Genomic DNA, 27,966 nt, shown 5'->3' with positions numbered 1-27,966 from the left:
ATGATCCTGTAACTACTTGGTATCACATCCATACCTAAATGTGTGGTATCATCCAAAACTAATGTCAAGTATCAAAGAAGAGAAGAATAAGTGATTATTACATTTGAACAGAAGTGTAGATAGAACATGTTAAAACAGAAAAATAAGCAGATATTAACAGTAAATGAACAAGTAGATGAATAATCCATTTTTTACAGTTTGTCCCTCATAATGTGTACAAAATAATAGGTGTATAAATGACACAATATGTTACTGCAGACTAATTAGGAGTCTTTGTTTGTTTACTTACTACTAAAAGACAAGTTGTCTAGTATGTTCAACATTTTATTTAAGGACTAAATGACAATAATAAACATATGTTTCATGTACACTAACATTTTTTGTTACAATAAAGACAATAATGACATTTTTTTGTGGTCCCCTTTATTTAGAAAAGGATCGAAAAGTATCGAAATACATTTTGTACCAGTACCAAAATATTGGTATCAAGACAACCCTAGTGTGTTTGTGTGTATATATATATATATATATATATATATATATATATATATATATATATATATATATATATATATATATATATATATACCAGTGACATGCAGTCACTAGAGGCAGGTGAGGTGGGGCCTCACCTGCCATCATGGAAAGAAAAAAAATGTAAAAAGAAAAAAAAAAAATTAAATTGTTATATGTATCCAGTGATTATACTATAAAGTTATTTTCCATTTAACTTCACCAGTTTTAGATTATTTTTATTCAAAATCGCTGAATTTTCACATTTGCCGTTCAAATACTGAGAAGAGACGGTGCGGTGAACAGCAGCCAGTTGAGGCACGTCACTCAGTGCCTCAACATGGACGGACTCGGCTAACTGCTGGCCTGCTGTGCAGTGAGACCGTATTGCTATATGAACTATATTATACATTTCCATAGTTTAGTTAGCTGAGGTATATAATGTACAGTGTATTTTGTCAACAACTCTATATGTGTAACGTATTTCTTGTGCTGAGCGATCATAAAACTGCTGCGAAGACGCACTGGCTGAGGCACGCGTAACCACGCCTCCTGGTGCTTAAGGCACCTTCGCCGCAGACTGCACCTCCCGACGAGAGCGCCACACCAACCAAAGCCCACACCCAAACCCTCCACATGCAAGACCGAATCCACCCAAAAAAAGTCACTTAACAAGAAGCCAAAAAGTGCAAAAACAACGTCGTGAACGACTGCAAGGACACACCATTAGGTACACCTGCAGTCTGCAGCACGGATTTCATATTTCATTCATTCACAACTCCTCCAACATGAACACCACTGTTCCCGCACTTATAAGTAAAGGTAAGACCATAATAACGGTTTTTTTTATTAAATGTGCTTTTTTGTGTGCTACAGTTTGTATGTGTAAAGTTAAAGTTAAGTTAAAGCAGGGGCGTCACTAGCTTTTAAGGACAGGGGGGAGGCTTTGCCCCCAGGAGATGCACAGGATGCGAGCGAATGTTACGCACGAGCACAAAACTTCACAAACGGCTAACAAAGACTTAGAAATTATTCATTGTTATTATTATTATTTAAAAAAAATGCACGGGACGAAATGAAATGCTCGCCGGGACGATGGCTTTTAACCATATATTATATGTATTTATTCATTTTACATTTTATATTAAATGTCTTGGTTTTTCCTCCCTCTGAAAATCCTATTAAATGTTTAACAAGCCATCCTATAATAATAAAACAGCTATTAATGTAACAATACAATAAAACAAATATATTTAATGATGTTTTTTTTCATTATTTTAACAATAGGCTTATGTATATTACTTTATATAGATTCTACAAGAAACACAAAACTTAAAAAATAAATGATTTACAATTGCACACACAAGGTTTTGTGCAGCTTCACTCATTGTAAAGGAAGATAATGTGCTTCGTACACCTGCAGGACCGCAAGCAAGGTCGCAGAGAAAATGCGGGCTGGAATTTGAGTGATGTGGGCATTTTCTATATGAACAAGTGGAATGGATTGGATACCGACGCACGAAAGGGGCTCTCTACCTTACGCTACGAAGTGAGGGGAAACTGAGTGAATAATAACAGGTTATATGATTATTTATTTAAACTCATATTTGGGCCACTTTATAATGAATATGTCGGCATTTATTTGTAAAAAAAAACAACAACAAAAAAACAACAAATTATTTAGGGGGGCTTAAGAATATTTTAGGGGGGCTTGAGCTTGTATATATATATATATATATATATATATATATATATATATATATATATATATATATATATATATATATATATATATACACAAACTCAAGCCGAGGGAGAATTCAAAACCAGATGGAACAATCACAAGGCTTCTTTCAGGAACCAAAACCTGCGGAATACCACAGAACTCAGCAAACACATTTGGGACCTCAAAGACAATAATGTTGAATATTCAATAACATGGCAAATTCTTGCATCCAGCACACCTTACAATAGTGGTAATAAAAGATGCAACCTATGCTTGAAAGAGAAACTGTTTATTATTTACCGTCCAGACCTGTCATCCCTCAACAAGCGCAGCGAAATTGTATCAGCATGCCGCCACAGACGGAAACACCTCCTAGGTAACACATGAGCCAATCACCACGCCCCTACGCCAGCCTGTACCCACCCACTCTGTGCCCTATATAAACCATGGTATGCGAATGCTCCCATTAAAATCTCCTGATGATTGAGGGAACCCCCCCTCATGAAACAGGCCTGTAGAGATGAAATAGTCTTGTGATTTTTTTCCCACATATACATATATTGCGCTCTACTACGGTATCAAGCACTATTTTTTGGATAACCTTATTAAGACATATATATATATATATATATATATATATATATATATATATATATATATATATATATATATATATATATATATATATATATATATATATATATACAAGCGGTAGAAAATGGATGGATGGGATGGATGTATTTCCATAAGTTTCCCCTTTCTGTGTGCAGTTCTGCTTGCTATTTTACTCAACAGTAACTACACAACAATACACATTTCCCCAAACTACGGAACAGGCCGAGGGTCAAAAATGTTAATCGCGCGTTAAAAAAATGATCGCAGTTGAAGGAACTTATAGTTAACAAATTATTATCGCATTAATTTTGACTCTGCTCCACGATGCCAACTTTATGGTTCAGGAATCATGTTCAAGAACCAATTGGGTTTGTAAATGGAGGTCCCAATCTAGTAAAAATAAATATGACCCCAAAAGGGACAAGCGGCAGAAAATGGATGGATGGACTTACTGGTACATGTGGTTGACGTATGGATTCACACCCAGAGAGTTCATCCAGTTACGGAAAGTCTTCTCTTCTCTGCTCTCCGCTGAAACATAAACAGGTGTTAGCACGTGCAGCTGAAGGTGAAACATAAACAGGTGTTAGCACGTGCAGCTGAAGGTGAAACATAAACAGGTGTTAGCACGTGCAGCTGAAGGTGAAACATAAACAGGTGTTAGCACGTGCAGCTAAAGGTGAAACATAAACAGGTGTTAGCACGTGCAGCTAAAGGTGAAACATAAACAGGTGTTAGCACGTGCAGCTAAAGGTGAAACATAAACAGGTGTTAGCACGTGCAGCTAAAGGTGAAACATAAACAGGTGTTAGCAGGTGCAGCTAAAGGTGAAACATAAACAGGTGTTAGCACGTGCAGCTGAAGGTGAAACATAAACAGGTGTTAGCACGTGCAGCTAAAGGTGAAACATAAACAGGTGTTAGCAGGTGCAGCTACAGGTGAAACATAAACAGGTGTTAGCACGTGCAGCTGAAGGTGAAACATAAACAGGTGTTAGCACGTGCAGCTGAAGGTGAAACATAAACAGGTGTTAGCACGTGCAGCTAAAGGTGAAACATAAACAGGTGTTAGCACGTGCAGCTAAAGGTGAAACATAAACAGGTGTTAGCACGTGCAGCTAAAGGTGAAACATAAACAGGTGTTAGCACGTGCAGCTAAAGGTGAAACATAAACAGGTGTTAGCGCGTGCAGCTGAAGGTGAAACATAAACAGGTGTTAGCACGTGCAGCTGAAGGTGAAACATAAACAGGTGTTAGCACGTGCAGCTAAAGGTGAAACATAAACAGGTGTTAGCACGTGCAGCTAAAGGTGAAACATAAACAGGTGTTAGCACGTGCAGCTAAAGGTGAAACATAAACAGGTGTTAGCAGGTGCAGCTAAAGGTGAAACATAAACAGGTGTTAGCACGTGCAGCTGAAGGTGAAACATAAACAGGTGTTAGCACGTGCAGCTGAAGGTGAAACATAAACAGGTGTTAGCACGTGCAGCTAAAGGTGAAACATAAACAGGTGTTAGCACGTGCAGCTAAAGGTGAAACATAAACAGGTGTTAGCACGTGCAGCTAAAGGTGAAACATAAACAGGTGTTAGCACGTGCAGCTAAAGGTGAGACATAAACAGGTGTTAGCAGGTGCAGCTAAAGGTGAAACATAAACAGGTGTTAGCAGGTGCAGCTAAAGGTGAAACATAAACAGGTGTTAGCACGTGCAGCTAAAGGTGAAACATAAACAGGTGTTAGCACGTGCAGCTAAAGGTGAAACATAAACAGGTGTTAGCAGGTGCAGCTAAAGGTGAAACATAAACAGGTGTTAGCACGTGCAGCTAAAAATGAAACATAAACAGGTGTTAGCACGTGCAGCTAAAGGTGAAACATAAACAGGTGTTAGCACGTGCAGCTAAAGGTGAAACATAAACAGGTGTTAGCACGTGCAGCTGAAGGTGAAACATAAACAGGTGTTAGCACGTGCAGCTAAAGGTGAAACATAAACAGGTGTTAGCACGTGCAGCTAAAGGTGAAACATAAACAGGTGTTAGCACGTGCAGCTAAAGGTGAAACATAAACAGGTGTTAGCACGTGCAGCTAAAGGTGATCGGGCACTCACGTTCCAGATCTGCTGCCTCAGTGCCGTTGAGCTGCACCTGGTGCAGAGCAGGATGGGAGTTGAACAGGTGGGCCACAAAGGCCAGGTTGAGTTTGTTGTTGCCAGACGTGACGTCTTGAGGGCTCACAAACTGCCGGCAGTCCAGGCGAGCCGCCTGGCGCAGCATCAGCTCGGCCCGCTGGTTCAAATCCCGCTCCTGCCACGCCCACCAGACCACAGCACAGAAATTAGCATCAAGTTGCAACATCCGGCATCCCTAATTTGAAGCCAGTTGAGGACTTAAAGGGACTAACATTTTTATAGCAGATGAATAAAAACTGCAGAGCATTCGCCTCATGCAGAGGATCTTTGACTGGCATTTTTGGTTTTAAGGTCCTTAAAAACAGCAGAGTGCTAATGTCATATAGAGGATCTTTGACTAGTGTTTTTGTATTAGGTCCTTAAAATTGCTAATGTCATGTAGAGGATCTTTGACTAGTGTTTTTGCATTAGGTCCTTTAAAACAGCAGAGTGATCATGTCATGTAGAGGAACTTTGACTAGTGTTTTTGTATTAGATCCTTTAAAACAGCAGAGTGCTAATGTCCTATAGAGGATCTTTGACTAGTGTTTTTGTAGTAGGTCTTTAAGCGTGCTAATGTCCTATAGAGGATCTTTGACTAGTGTTTTAGTAGTAGGTCCTTAAGAGTGCTAGTGTCATATAGAGGATCTTTGATTGGTGTTTTTGTATTAGATCCTTTAAAACAGCAGAGTGCTAATGTCATATAGAGGATCTTTGATTAGTGTTTTTGTATTAGATCCTTTAAAACAGAAGAGTGCTAATGTCATATAGAGGATCTTTGATTAGTGTTTTTGTATTAGGTCCTTAAGAGTGCTAATGTCATATAGAGGATCTTTGACTAGTGTTTTTGTATTAGATCCTTGAAAACAGCAGCGTGCTAATGTAATATAGAGGATCTTTGACTAGTGCTTTTGTATTGGATCTTTTAAAACAGCAGAGTTCTAATGTCATTTGAAGGATCTTTGACTGGTGTTTTTGTATTAGGTCCTTAAGAGTGCTAATGTCATATAGAGGATCTTTGACTAGTGTTTTTGTATTAGATCCTTTAAAACAGCAGAGTGCTAATGTCATGTAGAGGATCTTTGACTGGTGTTTTTGTATTAGATCCTTTAAAACAGCAGAGTGCTAATGTCACATAGAGGATATTTGACTGTGTTTTTGTAATAGGTCCTTAAGAGTGCTAATGTCATGTAGAGGATCTTTGACTAGTGTTTTTGTATTAGATCCTTTAAAACAGCAGCGTGCTAATGTAATATAGAGGATCTTTGACTAGTGCTTTTGTATTGGATCTTTTAAAACAGCAGAGTTCTAATGTCATATGAAGGATCTTTGACTGGTGTTTTTGTAGTAGGTCCTTAAGAGTGCTAATGTCATATAGAGGATCTTTGACTAGTGTTTTTGTATTAGATCCTTTAAAACAGCAGAGTGCTAATGTCACATAGAGGATCTTTGACTGGTGTTTTTGTATTAGGTCCTTAAGAGTGCTAATGTCATAAAGAGGATCTTTGACTAGTGTTTTTGTATTGGATCCTTGAAAACATTAGAGTGTTAATGTCATAGAGGATCTTTGACTAGTGTTTTTGTATTAGATCCTTGAAAACATTAGAGAGTTAATGTCATTTAGAGGATCTTTGACTAGTGTTTTTGTATTAGGTCCTTAAGAGTGATAATGTCATGTAGAGGATCTTTGACTAGTGTTTTTGTATTAGATCCTTTAAAACAGCAGTGTGCTAATCTAATATAGAGGATCTTTGACTAGTGCTTTTGTATTGGATCTTTTAAAACAGCAGAGTTCTAATGTCATATGAAGGATCTTTGACTGGTGTTTTTGTATTAGGTCCTTAAGAGTGCTAATGTCATATAGAGGATCTTTGACTAGTGTTTTTGTATTAGATCCTTTAAAACAGCAGAGTGTTAATGTCACATAGAGGATCTTTGACTAGTGTTTTTGTATTAGATCCTTGAAAACAGAGTGTTAATGTCATATAGAGGATCTTTGACTAGTGTTTTTGTATTAGATCATTTAAAACAGCAGCGTGCTAATGTAATATAGAGGATCTTTGATTAGTGCTTTTGTATTGGATCTTTTAAAACAGCAGAGTTCTAATGTCATATGAAGGATCTTTGACTGGTGTTTTTGTATGAGGTCCTTAAGAGTGCTAATGTCATATAGAGGATCTTTGACTAGTGTTTTTGTATTAGATCCTTTAAAACAGCAGAGTGTTAATGTCACATAGAGGATCTTTGACTGGTGTTTTTGTATTAGGTCCTTAAGAGTGCTAATGTCATGTAGAGGATCTTTGACTAGTGTTTTTGTACTAGGTCCTCAAGAGTGCTAAGGTCACATAGAGGATCTTTGACTGGTGTTTTTGTATTAGGTCCTTAAGAGTGCTAATGTCATGAAGAGGATCTTTGACTAGTGTTTTTGTACTAGGTCCTCAAGAGTGCTAAGGTCACATAGAGGATCTTTGACTGGTGTTTTTGTATTAGGTCCTTAAGAGTGCTAATGTCATGTAGAGGATCTTTGACTAGTGTTTTTGTACTAGGTCCTCAAGAGTGCTATGGTCACATAGAGGATCTTTGACTAGTGTTTTTGTATTAGGTCCTTTAAAACAGCAGAGTTCTAATGTCATATACAGTAGAGGATCTTTGACTGGTGTTTTTGTATTAGGTCCTTAAGAGTGCTAATGTCATGTAGAGGATCTTTGACTAGTGTTTTTGTATTAGATCCTTCAAAACATTAGAGTGTTAATGTCATATAGAGGATCTTTGACTAGTGTTTTTGTATTAGGTCCTTAAGAGTGCTAATGTCATATAGAGGATCTTTGACTAGTGTTTTTGTATTAGATCCTTTAAAACAGCAGAGAGCTAATGTCACATAGAGGATCTTTGACTGGTGTTTTTGTATTAGGTCCTTAAGAGTGCTAATGTCATGTAGAGGATCTTTGACTAGTGTTTTTGTATAAGATCCTTTAAAACAGCAGAGTTCTAATGTCATATACAGTAGAGGATCTTTGACTTGTGTTTTTGTATTAGGTCCTTAAGAGTGCTAATGTCATGTAGAGGATCTTTGACTAGTGTTTTTGTATTAGGTCCTTTAAAACAGCAGAGTTCTAATGTCATATACAGTAGAGGATCTTTGACTTGTGTTTTTGTATTAGGTCCTTAAGAGTGCTAATGTCATGTAGAGGATCTTTGACTAGTGTTTTTGTATAAGATCCTTTAAAACAGCAGAGTTCTAATGTCATATACAGTAGAGGATCTTTGACTTGTGTTTTTGTATTAGGTCCTTAAGAGTGCTAATGTCATGTAGAGGATCTTTGACTAGTGTTTTTGTATAAGATCCTTTAAAACTGCAGAGTTCTAATGTCATATACAGTAGATGATCTTTGACTTGTGTTTTTGTATTAGGTCCTTAAGAGTGCTAATGTCATATAGAGGATCTTTGACTCGGGTTTTTGTATAAGATCCTTTAATACAGCTGAGTGCTAATGTCATATAAAGGATCTTTGACTGGTGTTTTTGTATTAGGTCCTTAAGAGTGCTAAGGTCATGTAGAGGATCTTTGACTAGTGTTTTTGTAGTAGGCCCTTTAAAACAGCTGAGTGCTAATGTCCTATAGAGGATCTTTGACTGGTGTTTTTGTATTAGATCCTTAAAAACAGCAGAGTGCTAATGTCATATAGAGGATCTTTGACGAGTGTTTTTGTATTAGATCTTTAAAAACAGCAGACTACTAATGTCATATAGAGGATCTTTGACTGGTGTTTTTGTATTAGGTCCTTAAGAGTGCTAATGTCATATAGAGGATCTTTGACTAGTGTTTTTGTATTAGGTCCTTAAGAGTGCTAATGTCATGTAGAGGATCTTTGACTAGTGTTTTTGTATTAGGTCATTTAAAACAGCAGAGTTCTAATGTCGTATACAGTAGAGGATCTTTGACTTGTGTTTTTGTATTAGGTCCTTAAGAGTGCTAATGTCATGTAGAGGATCTTTGACTAATGTTTTTGTATTAGATCTTTAAAAATAGCAGAGTACTAATGTCCTATAGAGGTTCGTTGACTTGTGTTTTTGTATTAGGTCCTTAAGAGTGCTAAGGTCCTGTAGAGGATCTTTGACTAGTGTTTTTGTATTAGGTCCTTTAAAACAGCTGAGTGCTAATGTCATATAAAGGATCTTTGACTGGTGTTTTTGTATTAGGTCCTTAAGAGTGCTAAGGTCCTGTAGAGGATCTTTGACTAGTGTTTTTGTATTATGTCCTTTAAAACAGCTGAGTGCTAATGTCCTATAGAAGATCTTTGACTAGTGTTTTTGCATAAGATCCTTTAAAACAGCAGAGTGCTAATGTCATATAGAGGATCTTTGACTGGTGTTTTTGTATTAGATCCTTTAAAACAGCAGAGTGCTAATGTCATAGAGAGGATCTTTGACTGTTTTTGTGACAATGCGTGTTGACTTTTTGTGTTGGTTGGATTTTTTTGATTTTTTTTTTTTTTTTTTTGCATGACTATGACTAGGGAAGGTTGTCTGGATGGAAGTAAGTAAAGCAGTGCTAATGTCCTATAGAGGATCTTTGACTGTGACTTACATTCAGGCCGCTCATATCGATGTTGATGCTCATGTAGTCGTGTTCTCCACGAGGGGAGATCTGGTCCAGCAGGTGGAAGTAAGCCCTGGAGTCCTGCAAGCAAGCACACTCACTTACAACATGTGTGTGTGTGTGTGTGTGTGTGTGTGTGTGTGTGTGTGTGTGTGTGTGTGTGTGTGTGTGTGTGTGTGTGTGTGTGTGTGTTAAGAGGAACCTTGATATCTTCACTAAAGTTTTTGATGGGTTTGGTGCCAGCGTTGTGCAGGTGATAGTTGACCCAGCGCAGCAGCAGGTCTTCAGGAGAGAGAGACATGAGGTGGTCCAGACTTTCTCCTTCTGTCAGCAGGACTATCATGCCTGCAAACACACACCATCACTAACATCACACAACAACAGGACTTATCATGCCTGCAAACACACACCATCACTAACATCACACAACAACAGGACTTATCATGCCTGCAAACACACACCATCACTAACATCACACAACAACAGGACTTATCATGCCTGCAAACACACACCATCACTAACATCACACAACAACAGGACTTATCATGCCTGCAAACACACACCATCACTAACATCTCACAACAACAGGACTTATCATGCCTGCAAACACACACCATCACTAACACCACACAACAACAGGACTTATCATGCCTGCAAACACACACCATCACTAACACCACACAACAACAGGACTTATCATGCCTGCAAACACACACCATCACTAACATCACACAACAACAGGACTTATCATGCCTGCAAACACACACCATCACTAACATCACACAACAACAGGACTTATCATGCCTGCAAACACACACCATCACTAACATCACACAACAACAGGACTTATCATGCCTGCAAACACACACCATCACTAACATCACACAACAACAGGACTTATCATGCCTGCAAACACACACCATCACTAACATCTCACAACAACAGGACTTATCATGCCTGCAAACACACACCATCACTAACACCACACAACAACAGGACTTATCATGCCTGCAAACACACACCATCACTAACACCACACAACAACAGGACTTATCATGCCTGCAAACACACACCATCACTAACATCACACAACAACAGGACTTATCATGCCTGCAAACACACACCATCACTAACATCTCACAACAACAGGACTTATCATGCCTGCAAACACACACCATCACTAACATCACACAACAACAGGACTTATCATGCCTGCAAACACACACCATCACTAACATCACACAACAACAGGACTTATCATGCCTGCAAACACACACCATCACTAACATCACACAACAACAGGACTTATCATGCCTGCAAACACACACCATCACTAACATCACACAACAACAGGACTTATCATGCCTGCAAACACACACCATCACTAACATCACACAACAACAGGACTTATCATGCCTGCAAACACACACCATCACTAACATCACACAACAACAGGACTTATCATGCCTGCAAACACACACCATCACTAACATCACACAACAACAGGACTTATCATGCCTGCAAACACACACCATCACTAACATCACACAACAACAGGACTTATCATGCCTGCAAACACACACCATCACTAACATCACACAACAACAGGACTTATCATGCCTGCAAACACACACCATCACTAACATCACACAACAACAGGACTTATCATGCCTGCAAACACACACCATCACTAACATCACACAACAACAGGACTTATCATGCCTGCAAACACACACCATCACTAACATCACACAACAACAGGACTTATCATGCCTGCAAACACACACCATCACTAACATCACACAACAACAGGACTTATCATGCCTGCAAACACACACCATCACTAACATCACACAACAACAGGACTTATCATGCCTGCAAACACACACCATCACTAACATCACACAACAACAGGACTTATCATGCCTGCAAACACACACCATCACTAACATCACACAACAACAGGACTTATCATGCCTGCAAACACACACCATCACTAACATCACACACGGATCACTGTCAGAATAATTGTATCTAAGTTATCACAAAACTTTGTGTTTCCATGAGTTCCCGGCGAGAAGACAAAAGCTGTCTTTGAACCTACCAAGAAGAAGGCTTGTAAAACTCCACTGTGTAGGATGGGAAGCAACATGAAGGTGTTCTGTTTCTTTCATGTATTGTAATCAACAGAAAGATATTGTCTTGACCCGAGATCTACAAAGCGAAGAAGAAGAAGGACCTGACTCCCCTCCAGGGACCTCTTCTTTGAACTGTTTTACGTCCTCTTCTTTGAACTGTTTTACGACCTTTTCTGTGAACTGCTGTAATCAAAGGCGATGGCTGTTTACGACCCCCGTCCCTTAGAAACAGCTGTTGCCCTGTAATCAGGGAAAGTCCACATAAAAGAGGAGGCGTGCAATCTTTCGCCAGAGCGTGGTTGTTGGAATACTTGTTTGTAAGTTATCACAAAAGAAACGTTGTATTATGAATGCTGTCTTTCGAGGCCTAACAAGAGGAAGAAGGCTCGTGAAACGCCACTGTGATTTCAACACGGACAGATGGCAGGATCTGCTCAACTTCCAGAGGAACTCTCTTTGAAGTGTTAAACGAACTCTCTCTGAAGTATTTCACAAACTCTCTTCCAACTATTTGGTAACCGAGGTCAACGCTATTTACGACCCGCTGCCCTCTTGAAGTTGCTGTGGTCAGGAGACGGGAGGGGTTATCCATTGTCCTCCAACACCTGCCCCAGCTGGATCCAGGAAGAGCTCAAGCCCGAGAAATCCTCTTCTTGGTCTTCAAAGCGACCGAAAACAATGACTGTTTTACATACTTCCCATTCCTGCTGTGACATGTGTTGGTGCGTGAACATTGAACATCTGAATAAAAGAGGAGACGAAAACCTTCTTCGTCAGAGCGTGGTGCAGGACTGTACAGAGAGTGCAGTGGCCATGTCTCTCCTCAATATTGAGTCCAAATTGAATTCTGTCTCTGTTTGATTCCTTGCCTTTTGTCTTGTTTAATAGATGTCCTCAGTGTTTGAACGTGACAGTGGTTGGGATTGTACAGTCCAGACATTTCTCCTCATTGAGCCAAATTTCATTCTGTTTCTGTTTAATTCCTTGCTTCTTGTCTTGTTTAATAGATTTATAAATAAAGTTGATTTGATTTGATTTGATCAGTGTTTGAACCTGACAATCACATTGAATTTTATTTATCACACAGTCTATACAGGTGTGTAGGTGTGTGTGTGTGTGAGTGTGTGTAAGTGTGTGTGTGTGTTGACCTTCGTTCTTGCTGAGTTGGATGTCAGCAAAGAGTCCGACTTTGATGACTTGCCAGAACAATCCAAGAACCAGGTGGGGTTTCCCGACCATGAGATCAAGGGCGTCAATGTTCACCACCGTGCAGCCGATAGCTGAGGCAGAGTTCAGTGCAAGCACCAGATTTTCCTAAAAAGTAAAAAAAAAAGTCATGAAGTAAACACGTTAAAAGAGGTCAATGTAATAACATGAACATGTCACATGCAGGTGAGGTCGTTACACAGGTGTGAATTTGTTTCATTTTGTGTTAATATGCTTTGGTGTTTCTCATTACTGCACTACCAAATCTTCATAAGATTACACACACACACACACACGCACACGCACACACGCACACACAGACACGCACACACACACTATAAGAAAAAAAAAATACAAAAAAAATACAAACAAAAAAAAATAAATATTTATATATATATATATATATATATATATATATATATATGTATATATATATATATATATATATATGTATATATATATATATATAAATTTTTATTTTATTTTATTTTTTAATTTTTTTTACAAAAAAAACAAAACAAAAAATAAAATTAATATTTATATATATAAAAAAATTTTTTATTTTTTTTTTATTTTTTTTACATATACAAAAAAAATAAAAAAAATAAAAAAATGTATATATATATATATATATATATATATATAAATATTTTATTTTATTTTTATTTTTTTTTGTATTTTTTTTGTATACACATACACAAGTCAACATGACAATCAAATTCATAATTGCAGATAGGTTTTAATTTATTCATGAATTTCATTATTAAACAAATAATCCACTTCCCAGTATGTACATAAAAGTATTACTTTATATATGAAAATGTCAGAATTAAACATATACATTTGTTAATTCATTATGTAACACAATTTACGTTATTTTATATGAGGTTACTTTAAATTACGTTGCTTTAAATGGTGTTATTTTGCATTATGTTGCTTTATGTTATGTTACTTTACATTGTCTTACTACACATTGTTACTAGAAAATAATGATTCGACGCTTGTGCACGCATAAATGTCAGAAATAAACAATAAAAGTTATATTCTGCAGACGCAGATACAACACGGGCTATTGTTTTATTGCCCACATAAAAAGCTGACTTGGCACTTTAGAGAGCTGCAGCGCGTGAAGGAAAATGAATGATTGTGTGTTCTTGTGTTTCTAGCCTTCTTGAGACATGAAGAAGGAAAAGTATCTTCCATATGAGGAGGTGTGAACAAGTGATGACATAAATCAATAACATTGCATCTAATAGACAATGTCTCATTTGCGCCCCCTGCTGGTCAAAATGAGGGTGGTCCCAAAAAGGAGGCATTTTTCACATTGACTGTGTGTCGTTTTTAAAGGTGCTCACCCTCTGGTCAACATATGAAATAACAAGTGTGTGTAAGAAATTGAAATGCTCCCCCTCTAGCCAAAATTAATTAAAAAAATAAATAAATATGTATATAGAGTAATACTGTGATAACTTGAAGTAAATAATGAAGATTTAAAAACCAATTACAAACAAAACATTAAAAAAAATACAAAATTTACTAAAAGCAGTCTTTTTCTCACAATGTGTCGACTTTTTTCTTATAAAATTAGGAACAATTTCTCATATTTATTTCTGTTTCTGTAAAATTGCAATATTTTCTTGGGAAATTATGACTTTTTTATGTAAAATGATGACTTTTTCATGCAAAATGGTGACATTTGTCATAGAAAATTCTGACTTTTATCACAATATTGCCAATTTTTTTGTAGTCCTTGTAAAACAGGTGGGCATTTTTCGGGGGTCTCAAGAAGGTAACAAATACAAGAGAGAGTGTGTGTGTGTGTGTGTGTGTGTGTGTGTGTGTGTGTGTGTGTGTGTGTGTGTGTGTGTGTGTGTGTGTGTGTGTGTTAGGTTAGGTTACAAAGAAAATGTGCATCAAAAGCTGACTTGGCACTTTAGAGAGCCGTGAAGGATAACGAATGAGTGTTGGTGTGTGGCAGCAGGCACTCACAGTGATGGTGAGGGATAAAGAAGGCACTCACAGTGATGGTGAAGGATAAAGAAGGCACTCACAGTGATGGTGAAGGATAAAGAATGCACTCACAGTGATAGTGAAGGATAAAGAATGCACTCACAGTGATGGTGAAGGATAAAGAATGCACTCACAGTAATGGTGAAGGATAAAGAATGCACTCAAAGTGATGGTGCAGGATAAAGAATACACTCACAGTGATAGAGAAGAATAAAAAATGCACTCACAGTGATGGTGAAGGATAGAGAATGCACTCACAGTGATGTTGAAGGATAAACAATGCACTCACAGTGATGGTGCAGGATAAATAATGCACTCACAGTGATAGAGAAGGATAAAGAATGCACTCACAGTGATGGTGAAGGATAGAGAATGCACTCACAGTGATGGTGAAGGATAGAGAATGCACTCACAGTCATGGTGCAGGATAAAGAATGCACTCACAGTGATGGTGCAGGATAAAGAATACACTCACAGTGATAGAGAATGATAAAGAATGCACTCACAGTGATGGTGAAGGATAAAGAATGCACTCACAGTGATGGTGAAGGATAAAGAATGCACTCACAGTCATGGTGAAGGATAAAGAATGCACTCACAGTCATGGTGAAGGATAAAGAATGCACTCACAGTGATGGTGAAGGATAAAGAATGCACTCACAGTGATGGTGCAGGATAAAGAATGCACTCACAGTGATGGTGCAGGATAAAGAATGCACTCACAGTGATGTGAAGGATAAATAATGCACTCACAGTGATGGTGCAGGATAAAGAATACACTCACAGTGATGGTGCAGGATAAAGAATGCACTCACAGTCATGGTGCAGGATAAAGAATGCACTCACAGTGTTGGTGCAGGATAAATAATGCACTCACAGTGATGGTGAAGGATAAAGAATGCACTCACAGTGATGGTGCAGGATAAAGAATGCACTCACAGTCATGGTGAAGGATAAATAATGCACTCACAGTGATGGTGAAGGATAAAGAATGCACTCACAGAGATAGTGAAGGATAAATAATGCACTCACAGTGATGGTGAAGGATAAAGAATGCACTCACAGTCATGGTGAAGGATAAAGAATGCACTCACAGTGATGGTGAAGGATAAATAATGCACTCACAGTAATGGTGAAGGATAAAGAATGCACTCACAGTGATGGTGCAGGATAAATAATGCACTCACAGTAATGGTGAAGGATAAAGAATGCACTCACAGTGATGGTGAAGGATAAAGAATGCACTCACAGTCATGGTGAAGGTGGTGAGCTTCTTGGTGTTGATGACTCTCTCGTCGATGGTGTCAGGCTGAGACAGGTTGATCATTTTGCTGTCAGAGAGCGGGCGAGAAGAAGGTCAGACAGGTGCATGAGAAGGTCAGACAGGTGCATGAGAAGGTCAGACAGGTGCATGAGAAGGTCAGGCAGGTGCATGAGAAGGTCAGACAGGTGCATGAGAAGGTCAGGCGGGTGCATGAGAAGGTCAGACAGGTGCATGAGAAGGTCAGGCAGGTGCATGAGAAGGTCAGGCAGGTGCATGAGAAGGTCAGGCAGGTGCATGAGAAGGTCAGGCGGGTGCATGAGAAGGTCAGGCGGGTGCATGAGAAGGTCAGGCGGGTGCATGAGAAGGTCAGACAGGTGCATGAGAAGGTCAAGCAGGTGCATGAGAAGGTCAGGCAGGTGCATGAGAAGGTCAGACAGGTGCATGAGAAGGTCAGACAGGTGCATGAGAAGGTCAGGCGGGTGCATGAGAAGGTCAAGCAGGTGCATGAGAAGGTCAGGCAGGTGCATGAGAAGGTCAGGCAGGTGCATGAGAAGGTCAGGCGGGTGCATGAAGGCATGAAAACTATGTTATATGATTGGCAATAAAAGTTAAAAATATTGTTGGACTTTGTGTGATTTTTTCTGGAGGCTACACTACATATTATTACTTTCATTTGTTTTCAACTACATAAACACTTATTCTCAAAGTGTGGCAGGGGAAACCTTGATTGATACACACACACACACACATATATATATATATATATATATATAAATATAAATATATATATATATATATATATATATATATATATATATATATATATATATATATATATATATATATATTCTATAGTAAAATAAAATGAAAAAAATAAAAATTCAAAAATTCAAAAATAAATATATATATACACAGGTATATATATATATATTTTTTTTTTTGAATTTTTATTTATATATATATATATATATATTTATACTATAACAACCTGCTGGTGATAATGTTTGATGTTCATGTGGTTTTGATAAAAGCAGATTGGCAGAGAATGAGTTTGTGTTGTTGTGTATCAGAGACGAAAGTGTTTGCACGGGTTGTACAACCTGTTGGAATTTGGCCAGTTGTTATATGATTGGCAATAAAAGTTAAAAATATTGTTGGACTTTGTGTGATTTCTTCTGGAGGCTATGATACATATTATTACTTTCATTTGTTCTATAGTAAAATAAAATGAAAAAATAAAAAATAAAAATTCAAAAATAAATATATATATATATATATATATATATATATATATATATATATATATATATATATATATATATATATATATATATATATATATATATATATATATTTTTGAATTTTTATTTTTTATTTTTTCATTTGTTCTATAGTAAAATAAAATGAAAAAATAAAAAATAAAAATTCAAAAATTCAAAAATAAATATATATATATATATATATATATATATATATATATTTATTTTTGAATTTTTGAATTTTTTTTTTCATTTTATTTTACTATATATATATATATATATATATTTTTTTTTTTTTTTTGAATTTATTTATTTTTTTTCATTTTATTTTACTATATATATATATATATATATATATATATATATATATATTTATTTATTTATTTATTTTTGAATTTTTGAATTTTTATTTTTTATTTTTTCATTTTATTTTACTATAGAACAAATGAAAGTAATAATATGTATCATAGCCTCCAGAAGAATTCACACAAAGTCCAACAATATTTTTAACTTTTATTGCCAATCATGAATTTTTGAATTTTTATTTTTTATTTTTTCATTTTATTTTACTATAGAACAAATGAAAAAATAAAAAATAAAAATTCAAAAATAAATATATATATATATATATATATATATATATATATATATATATATATATATATATATATATATATATATATATATATATTTATTTTTGAATTTTTATTTTTTATTTTTTCATTTTATTTTACTATAGAACAAATGAAAGTAATAGTATGTATTGTAGCCTCCAGAAGAAATCACACAAAGTCCAACAATATTTTTAACTTTTATTGCCAATCATATAACAACTGGCCAAATTCCAACAGGTTGTACAACCCGTGCAAACACTTTCGTCTCTGATACACAACAACACAAACTCATTCTCCGACAATCTGCTTTTATCAAAACCACACGAACATCAAACATTATCACCAGCAGGTTGTTATAGTATATATATATATATATACGGTATATATATATATATATATATATATATATATATATATATATATATATATATATATATATATATATATATATATATATATATATATATATATACACATTCATACTATAACAACCTGCTGGTGATAATGTTTATATATATATATATATAGCCTATTATTTGGGTACATGAAACATATGTTTATTATTGTCATTTAGTCCTTAAATAAAATAGACAACTTGTCTTTTAGTAGTAAGTAAACAAACAAAGACTCCTAATTAGTCGTATGCAGTAACATATTGTGTCATTTATACACCTATTATTTTATAAAGGACAAACTGTAAAAAAAGGATTATTAATCTACTTGTTCATTTACTGTTAATATCTGCTTATTTTCTGTTTGAACATGTTCTATCTACACTTCTGTTAAAATTTAATAATCACTTATTCTTCTCTTCTTTGATACTTGACATTAGTTTTGGATGATACCACACATTTAGGTATGGATGTGATACCAAGTAGTTACAGGATCATACATTGGTCATATTCAAAGTCCTCATGTGTCCAGGGACATATTTACTGACTTTATAAACATTATATGAATTAAAAAAAGATGTGGTGACGATAAAAAATATGTTGTAATCATAGTAGTATCGACTAGATACGCTCTTGTACTTGGTATCATTACAGTGGATGTCAGGTGTAGATCCACCCATGGCATTTGTTTACATTGTGACGCCGGTGAGCTATTGTATCCTCCTACGGTGTGTAGTGAAGCATGTTTAGCTATTCCTCGTCCTCCAGTGATAATGTACTTGTAAGAAACATACTTTATTTGTCGCCATGGAGACAAGGATTAGTGATTTAGAAGTAGCTAAAACACTGCAGACTAGCTAGCCATGTCTTAAAGCAGCTCTTCCTGAGGGTGTTTCAGTGTTATAACTTCACCTTTATCTTGACTTTTTACACCAAAATGCGTCCATTCTCCCTTTTCTGTCTACACACTGTGTCTGCTTGTAAGTACTCTGTGTGTGTGCGCTGCCCAACATGCTCCTCTGCTCGTCATGCCCGTTAAAAAACGGGGAGGTGGACCCGTACTTTTTAGAGGCGGTATAGTACGGAATATGATTCATTAGTATGGCAATACTATACTAGTATCGGTATACCGTACAATCCTCGTTAGTCCTAATGAATAACTAGAGATGAGTTGTACTGGATGTACACAGTGTGTATAAAATGTGTGTAGATGTACACAGTGTGTATATAATGTGTGTAGATGTATACAGTGTGTATATAATGTGTGTAGATGTATACAGTGTGTATATAATGTGTGTAGATGTATACAGTGTGTATATAATGTGTGTAGATGTATACAGTGTGTATATAATGTGTGTAGATGTATACAGTGTGTATATAATGTGTGTAGATGTATACAGTGTGTATATAATGTGTGTAGATGTACACAGTGTGTATATAATGTGTGTCTCACCACAGCAGGATGCCATCACGGACGGAGGTGAAGAGGCTTTCATCATCAGGGTTCATGGGCAACAGATGGCGGCAGTCAGGATCTTTGGCCAACGCTTTATTGATCCAATTGACAAACGCCACCTTCTCCTCATCTACACGTTTACACACACACACACACACACACACACACACACACACACACACACACACACACACACACACACACACACACACACACACACACACACACACACACACACACACACACACACAAGTCATGCACCTTCTAAAAGCAAACTCTTATTTTTTTTGTGATGTAGTGATTGGAGCACATACTTGTTGGTCACAAAAAACATTCATGAAGTTTGCTTCTTTTATGAATTTATTATGGCTCTACTGAAAATGTGAGGGTCAAAAGTATACATACAGCAATGTTGATATTTGCTTACATGTCCCTTGGCAAGTTGACCTGCAATAAGGCGCTTTTGGTAGCCATCCACAAGCTTCTGCTTGACCACTTGACCACTAAATTGCTGCAGTTCAGCTAAATGTGTTGCTTTTCTGACATGGACTTGTTTCTTCAGCATTGTCCACAGGACTTTGGGAAGGCCATTCTAAAAACCTTCATTCTAGCCTGATTTAGCCATTCCTTTACCACTTTTGACGTCATTGTCCTGTTGGAACACCCAACTGTGCCCAAGACCCAACCTCCGGGCTGATGATTTTAGCTTGTCCTGAACAATTTGGAGCTAATCCTCCTTTTTCATTGTCCCATTTAAAGCAGCAGTTCCATTGTGGGAATTTTTCCACTTCAACAAACAACTTTGTTTTTTTTAAATCCTGATTAAGAGGAATTATTTGACGGTTGAAGTGGGTTGAAAAGTAGTCGCCAGAAAAAAGGGTGGAAATAGGGCTTTGCAAAAAATGGAATCCTGGAAAATCCTGGAATTTTTTTGAACTTGTAAAAATGATAGTTTGAATGTCCAGGATGAGTGGAATGTGTCAAAACTTGGTCCTGGGTGTTAGCTTTTCCGGGATGCAACGGAAAGTTGGCTCGGGCGAGACGGGAATTAAGGTACATGATTTATTTAATATATAAAAAAAAGTACAAATGAAAAGCACGCACAGTGGCGGAAACTATGAACAATTAAACAAAACATTAACTGTGGCTTGATAAACAAAAACTTACTTGGCATGGAACCGGCATGAAAAAAGAGCAGCAAGGATCATAAGGGTGTGGAGAGTGTGCAGAAGCATATAAGGGGAGGTCGTCAGAACGACAAACTGAAAAGAATGAACTTAAATACTATGGACATGATTAGTGAAAGCAGGCACCTGGGGATAAGTTGATTGGCAACACTAAATTGGCCCTAGTGTGTGGATGTGAGTGTGAATGTTGTCTGTCTATCTGTGTTGGCCCTGCGATGAGGTGGCGACTTGTCCAGGGTGTACCCCGCCTTCCGCCCGATTGTAGCTGAGATAGGCTCCAGCGCCCCCCGCGACCCCAAAGGGAATAAGCGGTAGTAAAATGGATGGATGGGTGCGTGACTCAAAACGTGAAACAGGTGCGTGACGTGACAGGTGAAAACTAATGGTTGCTATGGTGACAAAACAAAAGTGCACAAAAAGTCCAAAACCCAAAACGAACATGACCAAAACAAAAACATGATCACACAGACATGACAGAATGTGTTGAAGGTGGAATGGTTGGAACGGGTTGAAAAATGTGGAAATTGTGCAACTTGGAAAAATGTCCCATTCATTTTGAATGGGGAAAAATGTCCCTGAAAACTGTGAATTCTTGGAAATCCGGGAATTTTTTTTTTAATTGTTGAAGGAGAGCACACAATTTTGAAAATGTTGAATATTTTGGAGTTGGGACGATTTGAATCGGATGAAAAATTGTGGAACTTCGAAAAATGTCCCATTGATTTCAATGGGACATTTCATGAAAATGTGTGAATTTGGGGAAAAGCGGGAATTTTTTTTTTTAGATAATGTTAAAAGACTTGAATTTGGAGGTAATCCTCCTTTTTCATTGTCCCATTTAAAGCAGCAGTTCCATTGTGGGAATGTTTCCACTTCAACAAACTTCGTTTTTTTGTCCTGATTAAGAGGAATTATTTGACGGTTGAAAAGTAGTCCCCAGAAAAAAGGGTGGAAATAGGGCTTTGCAAAAAATGGAATTCTGGAAAATCCTGGAATTTTTTTGAACTTGTAAAAATGATAGTTTGAATGTCCAGGATGAGTGGAATGTGTTGAAGGTGGAATGGTTGGAATGGGTTGAAAAATGTGGAAAATGTGCAACTTGGAAAAATGTCCCATTCATTTTGAATGGGGAAAAATGTCCCTGAAAACTGGGAATTTTTGGAAATCCGGGATTTTTTTTTTTAACTTGTTGAAGGAGAGCACACAATTTTGAAAATGTTGAATATTTTGGAGTTGGGACGGTTTGAATCGGATGAAAAATTGTGGAACTTTGAAAAACGACCCATTGATTTCAATGGGACATTTCATGAAAATGTGTGAATTTGGGGAAAAGCGGGAATTTTTTTTTTTAGATAATGTTAAAAGACTTGAATTTGGAGGTAATCCTCCTTTTTCATTGTCCCATTTAAAGCAGCAGTTCCATTGTGGGAATTTTTCCACTTCAACAAACTTCGTTTTTTTGTCCTGATTAAGAGGAATTATTTGACGGTTGAAAAGTAGTCGCCAAAAAAAAGAGTGGAAATAGGGCTTTGCAAAAAATGGAATTCTGGAAAATCCTGGAATTTTTTGAACTTGTTAAAATGATAGTTTGAATGTCCAGGATGAGTGGAATGTGTTGAAGGTGGAATGGTTGGAATGGGTTGAAAAATAAGTAAATTGTGCAACTTGGAAAAATGTCCCATTCATTTTGAATGCGGAAAAATGTCCCTGAAAACTGGGAATTCTTGGAAATCCAGGAATTTTTTTTTTTAATTGTTGAAGGAGAGCACACAATTTTGAAAATGTTGAATTTTTTGGAGTTGGGACGATTTGAATTGGATGAAAAATTGTGGAACTTCGAAAAATGTCCCATTGATTTCAATGGGACATTTCATGAAAATGTGTGAATTTTGGGAAAAGCGGGAATTTTTTTTTTTTTTTTTAAATGTTAAAAGACTTGAATTTGGAGCTAATCCTCCTTTTTCATTGTCACATTTAAAGCAGCAGTTCCATTGTGGGAATTTTTCCACTTCAACAAACTTCGTTTTTTTGTCCTGATTAAGAGGAATTATTTGACGGTTGAAAAGTAGTCGCCAGAAAAAAGGGTGGAAATAGGGCTTTGCAAAAAATGGAATTCTGGAAAATCCTGGAATTTTTTTGAACTTGTAAAAATGATAGTTTGAATGTCCAGGATGAGTGGAATGTGTTGAAGGTGGAATGGTTGGAATAGGTTGAAAAATGTGGAAATTGCGCAACTTGGAAAAATGTCCCATTCATTTTGAATGCGAAAAAATGTCCCTGAAAACTGGGAATTCTTGGAAATCCGGGAATTTTTTTTTTAATTGTTGAAGGAGAGCACACAATTTTGAAAATGTTGAATTTTTTGGAGTTGGGACGATTTGAATTGGATGAAAAATTGTGGAACTTCGAAAAATGTCCCATTGATTTCAATGGGACATTTCATGAAAATGTGTGAATTTTGGGAAAAGCGGGATTTTTTTTTTTTAAATGTTAAAAGACTTGAATTTGGAGGTAATCCTCCTTTTTCATTGTCCCATTTAAAGCAGCAGTTCCATTGTGGGAATTTTTCCACTTCAACAAACTTCGTTTTTTTGTCCTGATTAAGAGGAATTATTTGACGGTTGAAGTGGGTTGAAAAGTAGTCGCCAGAAAAAAGGGTGGAAATAGGGCTTTGCAAAAAATTCTGGAAAATCCTGGAATTTTTATTGAACTTGGAAAAATGATAGTTTGAATGTCCAGGATGAGTGGAATGTGTTGAAGGTGGAATGGTTGAAAAATGCGTAAATTGTGCAACTTGGAAAAATGTCCCATTCATTTTGAATGGGGAAAAATGTCCCTGAAAACTGGGAATTCTTGGAAATCCGGGAATTTTTTTTAAATCGTTGAAGGAGAGCACACAATTTTTGAAAATGTTGAATATTTTGGAGTTGGAACGGTTTGAAATCGGATGAAAAATTGTGGAACTTTGAAAAATGTCCCATTGATTTCAATGGGACATTTCATGAAAATGTGTGAATTTTGGGAAAAGCGGGAATTTTTTTTTTAGAAAATGTTAAAAGACTTGAATTTGGAGGTAATCCTCCTTTTTCATTGTCCCATTTAAAGCAGCAGTTCCATTGTGGGAATTTTTCCACTTCAACAAACTTCATTTTTTTGTCCTGATTAAGAGGAATTATTTGACGGTTGAAGTGGGTTGAAAAGTAGTCGCCAGAAAAAAGGGTGGAAATAGGGCTTTGCAAAAAATTCTGGAAAATCCTGGAATTTTTATTGAACTTGGAAAAACGATAGTTTGAATGTCCAAGATGAGTGGAATGTGTTGAAGGTGGAATGGGTTGAAAAATGCGTAAATTGTGCAACTTGGAAAAATGTCCCATTCATTTTGAATGGGGAAAAATGTCCCTGAAAACTGGGAATTCTTGGAAATCCGGGAATTTTTTTAAAAAAATCGTTGGAGAGCACACAATTTTTGAAAATGTTGAATATTTTGGAGTTGGAACGGTTTGAAATCGGATGAAAAATTGTGGAACTTTGAAAAATGTCCCATTGATTTCAATGGGACATTTCATGAAAATGTGTGAATTTTGGGAAAAGCGGGAATTTTTTTTTTAGAAAATGTTAAAAGACTTGAATTTGGAGCTAATCCTCCTTTTTCATTGTCCCATTTAAAGCAGCAGTTCCATTGTGGGAATTTTTCCACTTCAACAAACTTCGTTTTTTTGTCCTGATTAAGAGGAATTATTTGACGGTTGAAAAGTAGTCGCCAAAAAAAAGAGTGGAAATAGGGCTTTGCAAAAAATGGAATTCTGGAAAATCCTGGAATTTTTTGAACTTGATAAAATGATAGTTTGAATGTCCAGGATGAGTGGAATGTGTTGAAGGTGGAATGGTTGGAATGGGTTGAAAAATGCGTAAATTGTGCAACTTGGAAAAATGTCCCATTCATTTTGAATGCGAAAAAATGTCCCTGAAAACTGGGAATTCTTGGAAATCCGGGAATTTTTTTTTTAAACTTGTTGAAGGAGAGCACACAATTTTGAAAATGTTGAATATTTTGGAGTTGGGACGGTTTGAATCGGATTAAAAATTGTGGATTTTTGAAAGAATGTCTCATTGATTTCAATGGGACATTTCATGAAATTGTGTGAATTTTGGGAAAAGCGGGAATTTTTTTTTTTAGAAAATGTTAAAAGACTTGAATTTGGAGCTATTCCTCCTTTTTCATTGTCACATTTAAAGCAGCAGTTCCATGGGCAGCAAAACAGGCCCAGAGCATAATACTACCACCACCATGCTTGACGGTAGGCATGGTGTTCCTGGGATTAAAGGCCTCACCTTTTTGTCCTCCAGACATATTGCTGGGTATTGTGGCCAATTTGTGTTTTATCTGACATCACATGGACAAAGATAAGACCTTCTGGAGGAAAGTTCTGTGGTCATCTTGCAACAAAAATTGAGCTGCTTGGAGGAGAAAAAGGTGAGGCCTTTAATCCCAGGAACACCATAACTACCGTCAAGCATGGTGGTGACTGCTGACTAGTCATCACACTCCTTGTGGAGGTCATAAAAACTACATCAGGAGGTTTCCTACAGCCACAGCTGTTGATGCTAACGAGCCTTGACCTCGTCCGAGCCCTGCTGGGTCTTTCCTGAAGTTGACTATGAAAGTGTAGAGTGATGAACAACCTCCTGGTCTCACTCAGACCTGGGGAAGTGGACTTAAAGGTGTGCACCTGAGTAAGAATGCTGGGTTCCCACGCTGGAGATCCCTGACATCCCTCCAAAAGAACGAATGCCATCTCTCCTGGTGACGGCCTTGCGGAAACTCTCACTGAGCCTCTTGCTCTTCAGGTCCTGGTAGATCTAAGCATAGAACCAGAGGGTCAGTCAGGACATTTAAAGATCTAAGCAAAGAACAAGAGGGTCAGTCAGGACGTTTAAAGATCCAAGCAGAGAACCAGAGGGTCAGTCAGGACGTTTAAAGATCCAAGCAGAGAACCAGAGGGTCAGTCAGGACATTTAAAGATCAAAGCATAGAACAAGAGGGTCAGTCAGGACGTTTAAAGATCTAAGCAGAGAACCAGAGGGTCGGTCAGGACGTTTGAAGATCCAAGCAGAGAACAGCGAGGGTCAGTCAGGACGTTTAAAGATCCAAGCAGAGAACCAGAGGGTCAGTCAGGACATTTAAAGATCAAAGCATAGAACAAGAGGGTCAGTCAGGACGTTTAAAGATCTAAGTAGAGAACCAGAGGGTCGGTCAGGACGTTTGAAGATCCAAGCAGAGAACAGCGAGGGTCAGTCAGGACTTTTAAAGATCTAAGCAGAGAACAGTGAGGGTCAGTCAGGACGTTTAAAGATCAAAGCAGAGAACAAGAGGGTCGGTCAGGACGTTTAAAGATCCAAGCAGAGAACAAGAGGGTCAGTCAAGACGTTTAAAGATCTAAGCAGAGAACCAGAGGGTCGGTCAGGACGTTTGAAGATCTAAGCATAGAACAAGAGGGTCAGTCAGGACGTTTAAAGATCAAAGCTGAGAACCAGAGGGTCAGTCAGGACGTTTAAAGATCTAAGCATAGAACAAGAGGGTCAGTCAGGACGTTTAAAGATCTAAGCAGAGAACCAGAGGGTCAGTCAGGACATTTAAAGATCTAAGCAGAGAACAAGAGGGTCGGTCAGGACGTTTAAAGATCCAAGCAGAGAACAAGAGGGTCAGTCAAGACGTTTAAAGATCTAAGCAGAGAACCAGAGGGTCGGTCAGGACGTTTGAAGATCTAAGCATAGAACAAGAGGGTCAGTCAGGACGTTTAAAGATCAAAGCTGAGAACAAGAGGGTCGGTCAGGACGTTTAAAGATCTAAGCATAGAACAAGAGGGTCAGTCAGGACGTTTAAAGATCTAAGCAGAGAACCAGAGGGTCAGTCAGGACATTTAAAGATCTAAGCAGAGAACAAGAGGGTCAGTCAGGACGTTTAAAGATCTAAGCAGAGAACCAGAGGGTCGGTCAGGACGTTTGAAGATCTAAGCAGAGAACAGTGAGGGTCAGTCAGGACTTTTAAAGATCTAATCAGAGAACAGTGAGGGTCAGTCAGGACGTTTAAAGATCAAAGCAGAGAACAAGTGGGTCGGTCAGGACGTTTAAAGATCTAAGCATAGAACAAGAGGGTCAGTCAGGACGTTTAAAGATCTAAGCAGAGAACAAGAGGGTCAGTCAGGACGTTTAAAGATCTAAGCAGAGAACCAGAGGGTCAGTCAGGACGTTTGAAGATCCAAGCAGAGAACAGTGAGGGTCAGTCAGGACTTTTAAAGATCTAAGCAGAGAACAGTGAGGGTCAGTCAGGATGTTTAAAGACCTAAGCAGAGAACAAGAGTGTCGGTCAGGATGTTTAAAGATCTAAGCAGAGAACAAGAGGGTCAGTCAGGACGTTTAAAGATCTAAGCATAGAACAAGAGGGTCAGTCAGGACGTTTAAAGATCAAAGCAGAGAACAAGAGGGTCGGTCAGGACGTTTAAAGATCTAAGCAGAGAACCAGAGGGTCGGTCAGGACGTTTAAAGATCTAAGCAGAGAACAAGAGGGTCAGTCAGGACGTTTAAAGATCCAAGCATAGAACAAGAGGGTCAGTCAGGATGTTTAAAGATCCAAGCATAGAACAAGAGGGTCGGTCAGGACGTTTAAAGATCTAAGCATAGAACAAGAGGGTCAGTCAGGACGTTTAAAGATCTAAGCAGAGAACCAGAGGGTCAGTCAGGACGTTTAAAGATCTAAGCAGAGAACCAGAGGGTCAGTCAGGACGTTTGAAGATCCAAGCAGAGAACAGTGAGGGTCAGTCAGGA

General features: G+C 37.4%; 1 protein-coding gene across 2 annotated transcripts in view; it reads right to left on the bottom strand.

The window, feature by feature from the left end:
- Positions 1–27,966, bottom strand: part of LOC133572376 (plastin-1-like) — a 47,249-nt gene that overhangs the window by 13,790 nt on the left and 5,493 nt on the right. The window contains exons 4-11 of one of the 2 annotated variants that reach the window (XM_061925312.1): positions 25,872–26,001; positions 19,952–20,084; positions 16,219–16,300; positions 12,902–13,067; positions 9,818–9,960; positions 9,604–9,696; positions 4,956–5,151; positions 3,307–3,385 (exon numbers count right to left, since the gene is read on the bottom strand). In XM_061925312.1, coding sequence (XP_061781296.1) covers positions 3,307–3,385; positions 4,956–5,151; positions 9,604–9,696; positions 9,818–9,960; positions 12,902–13,067; positions 16,219–16,300; positions 19,952–20,084; positions 25,872–26,001 — 1,022 coding nt within the window. Of the gene's footprint in view, positions 1–3,306; positions 3,386–4,955; positions 5,152–9,603; positions 9,697–9,817; positions 9,961–12,901; positions 13,068–16,218; positions 16,301–19,951; positions 20,085–21,121; positions 21,192–25,871; positions 26,002–27,966 lie in introns of those variants that run through there. The other variant, XM_061925314.1, reaches the window with a different exon arrangement.

The sequence above is a fragment of the Nerophis lumbriciformis genome, linkage group LG29 (assembly GCF_033978685.3).
Source record: "Nerophis lumbriciformis linkage group LG29, RoL_Nlum_v2.1, whole genome shotgun sequence".
Taxonomy (NCBI): domain Eukaryota; kingdom Metazoa; phylum Chordata; class Actinopteri; order Syngnathiformes; family Syngnathidae; genus Nerophis; species Nerophis lumbriciformis.
This window is presented reverse-complemented; position numbering and strand designations above follow the sequence as displayed.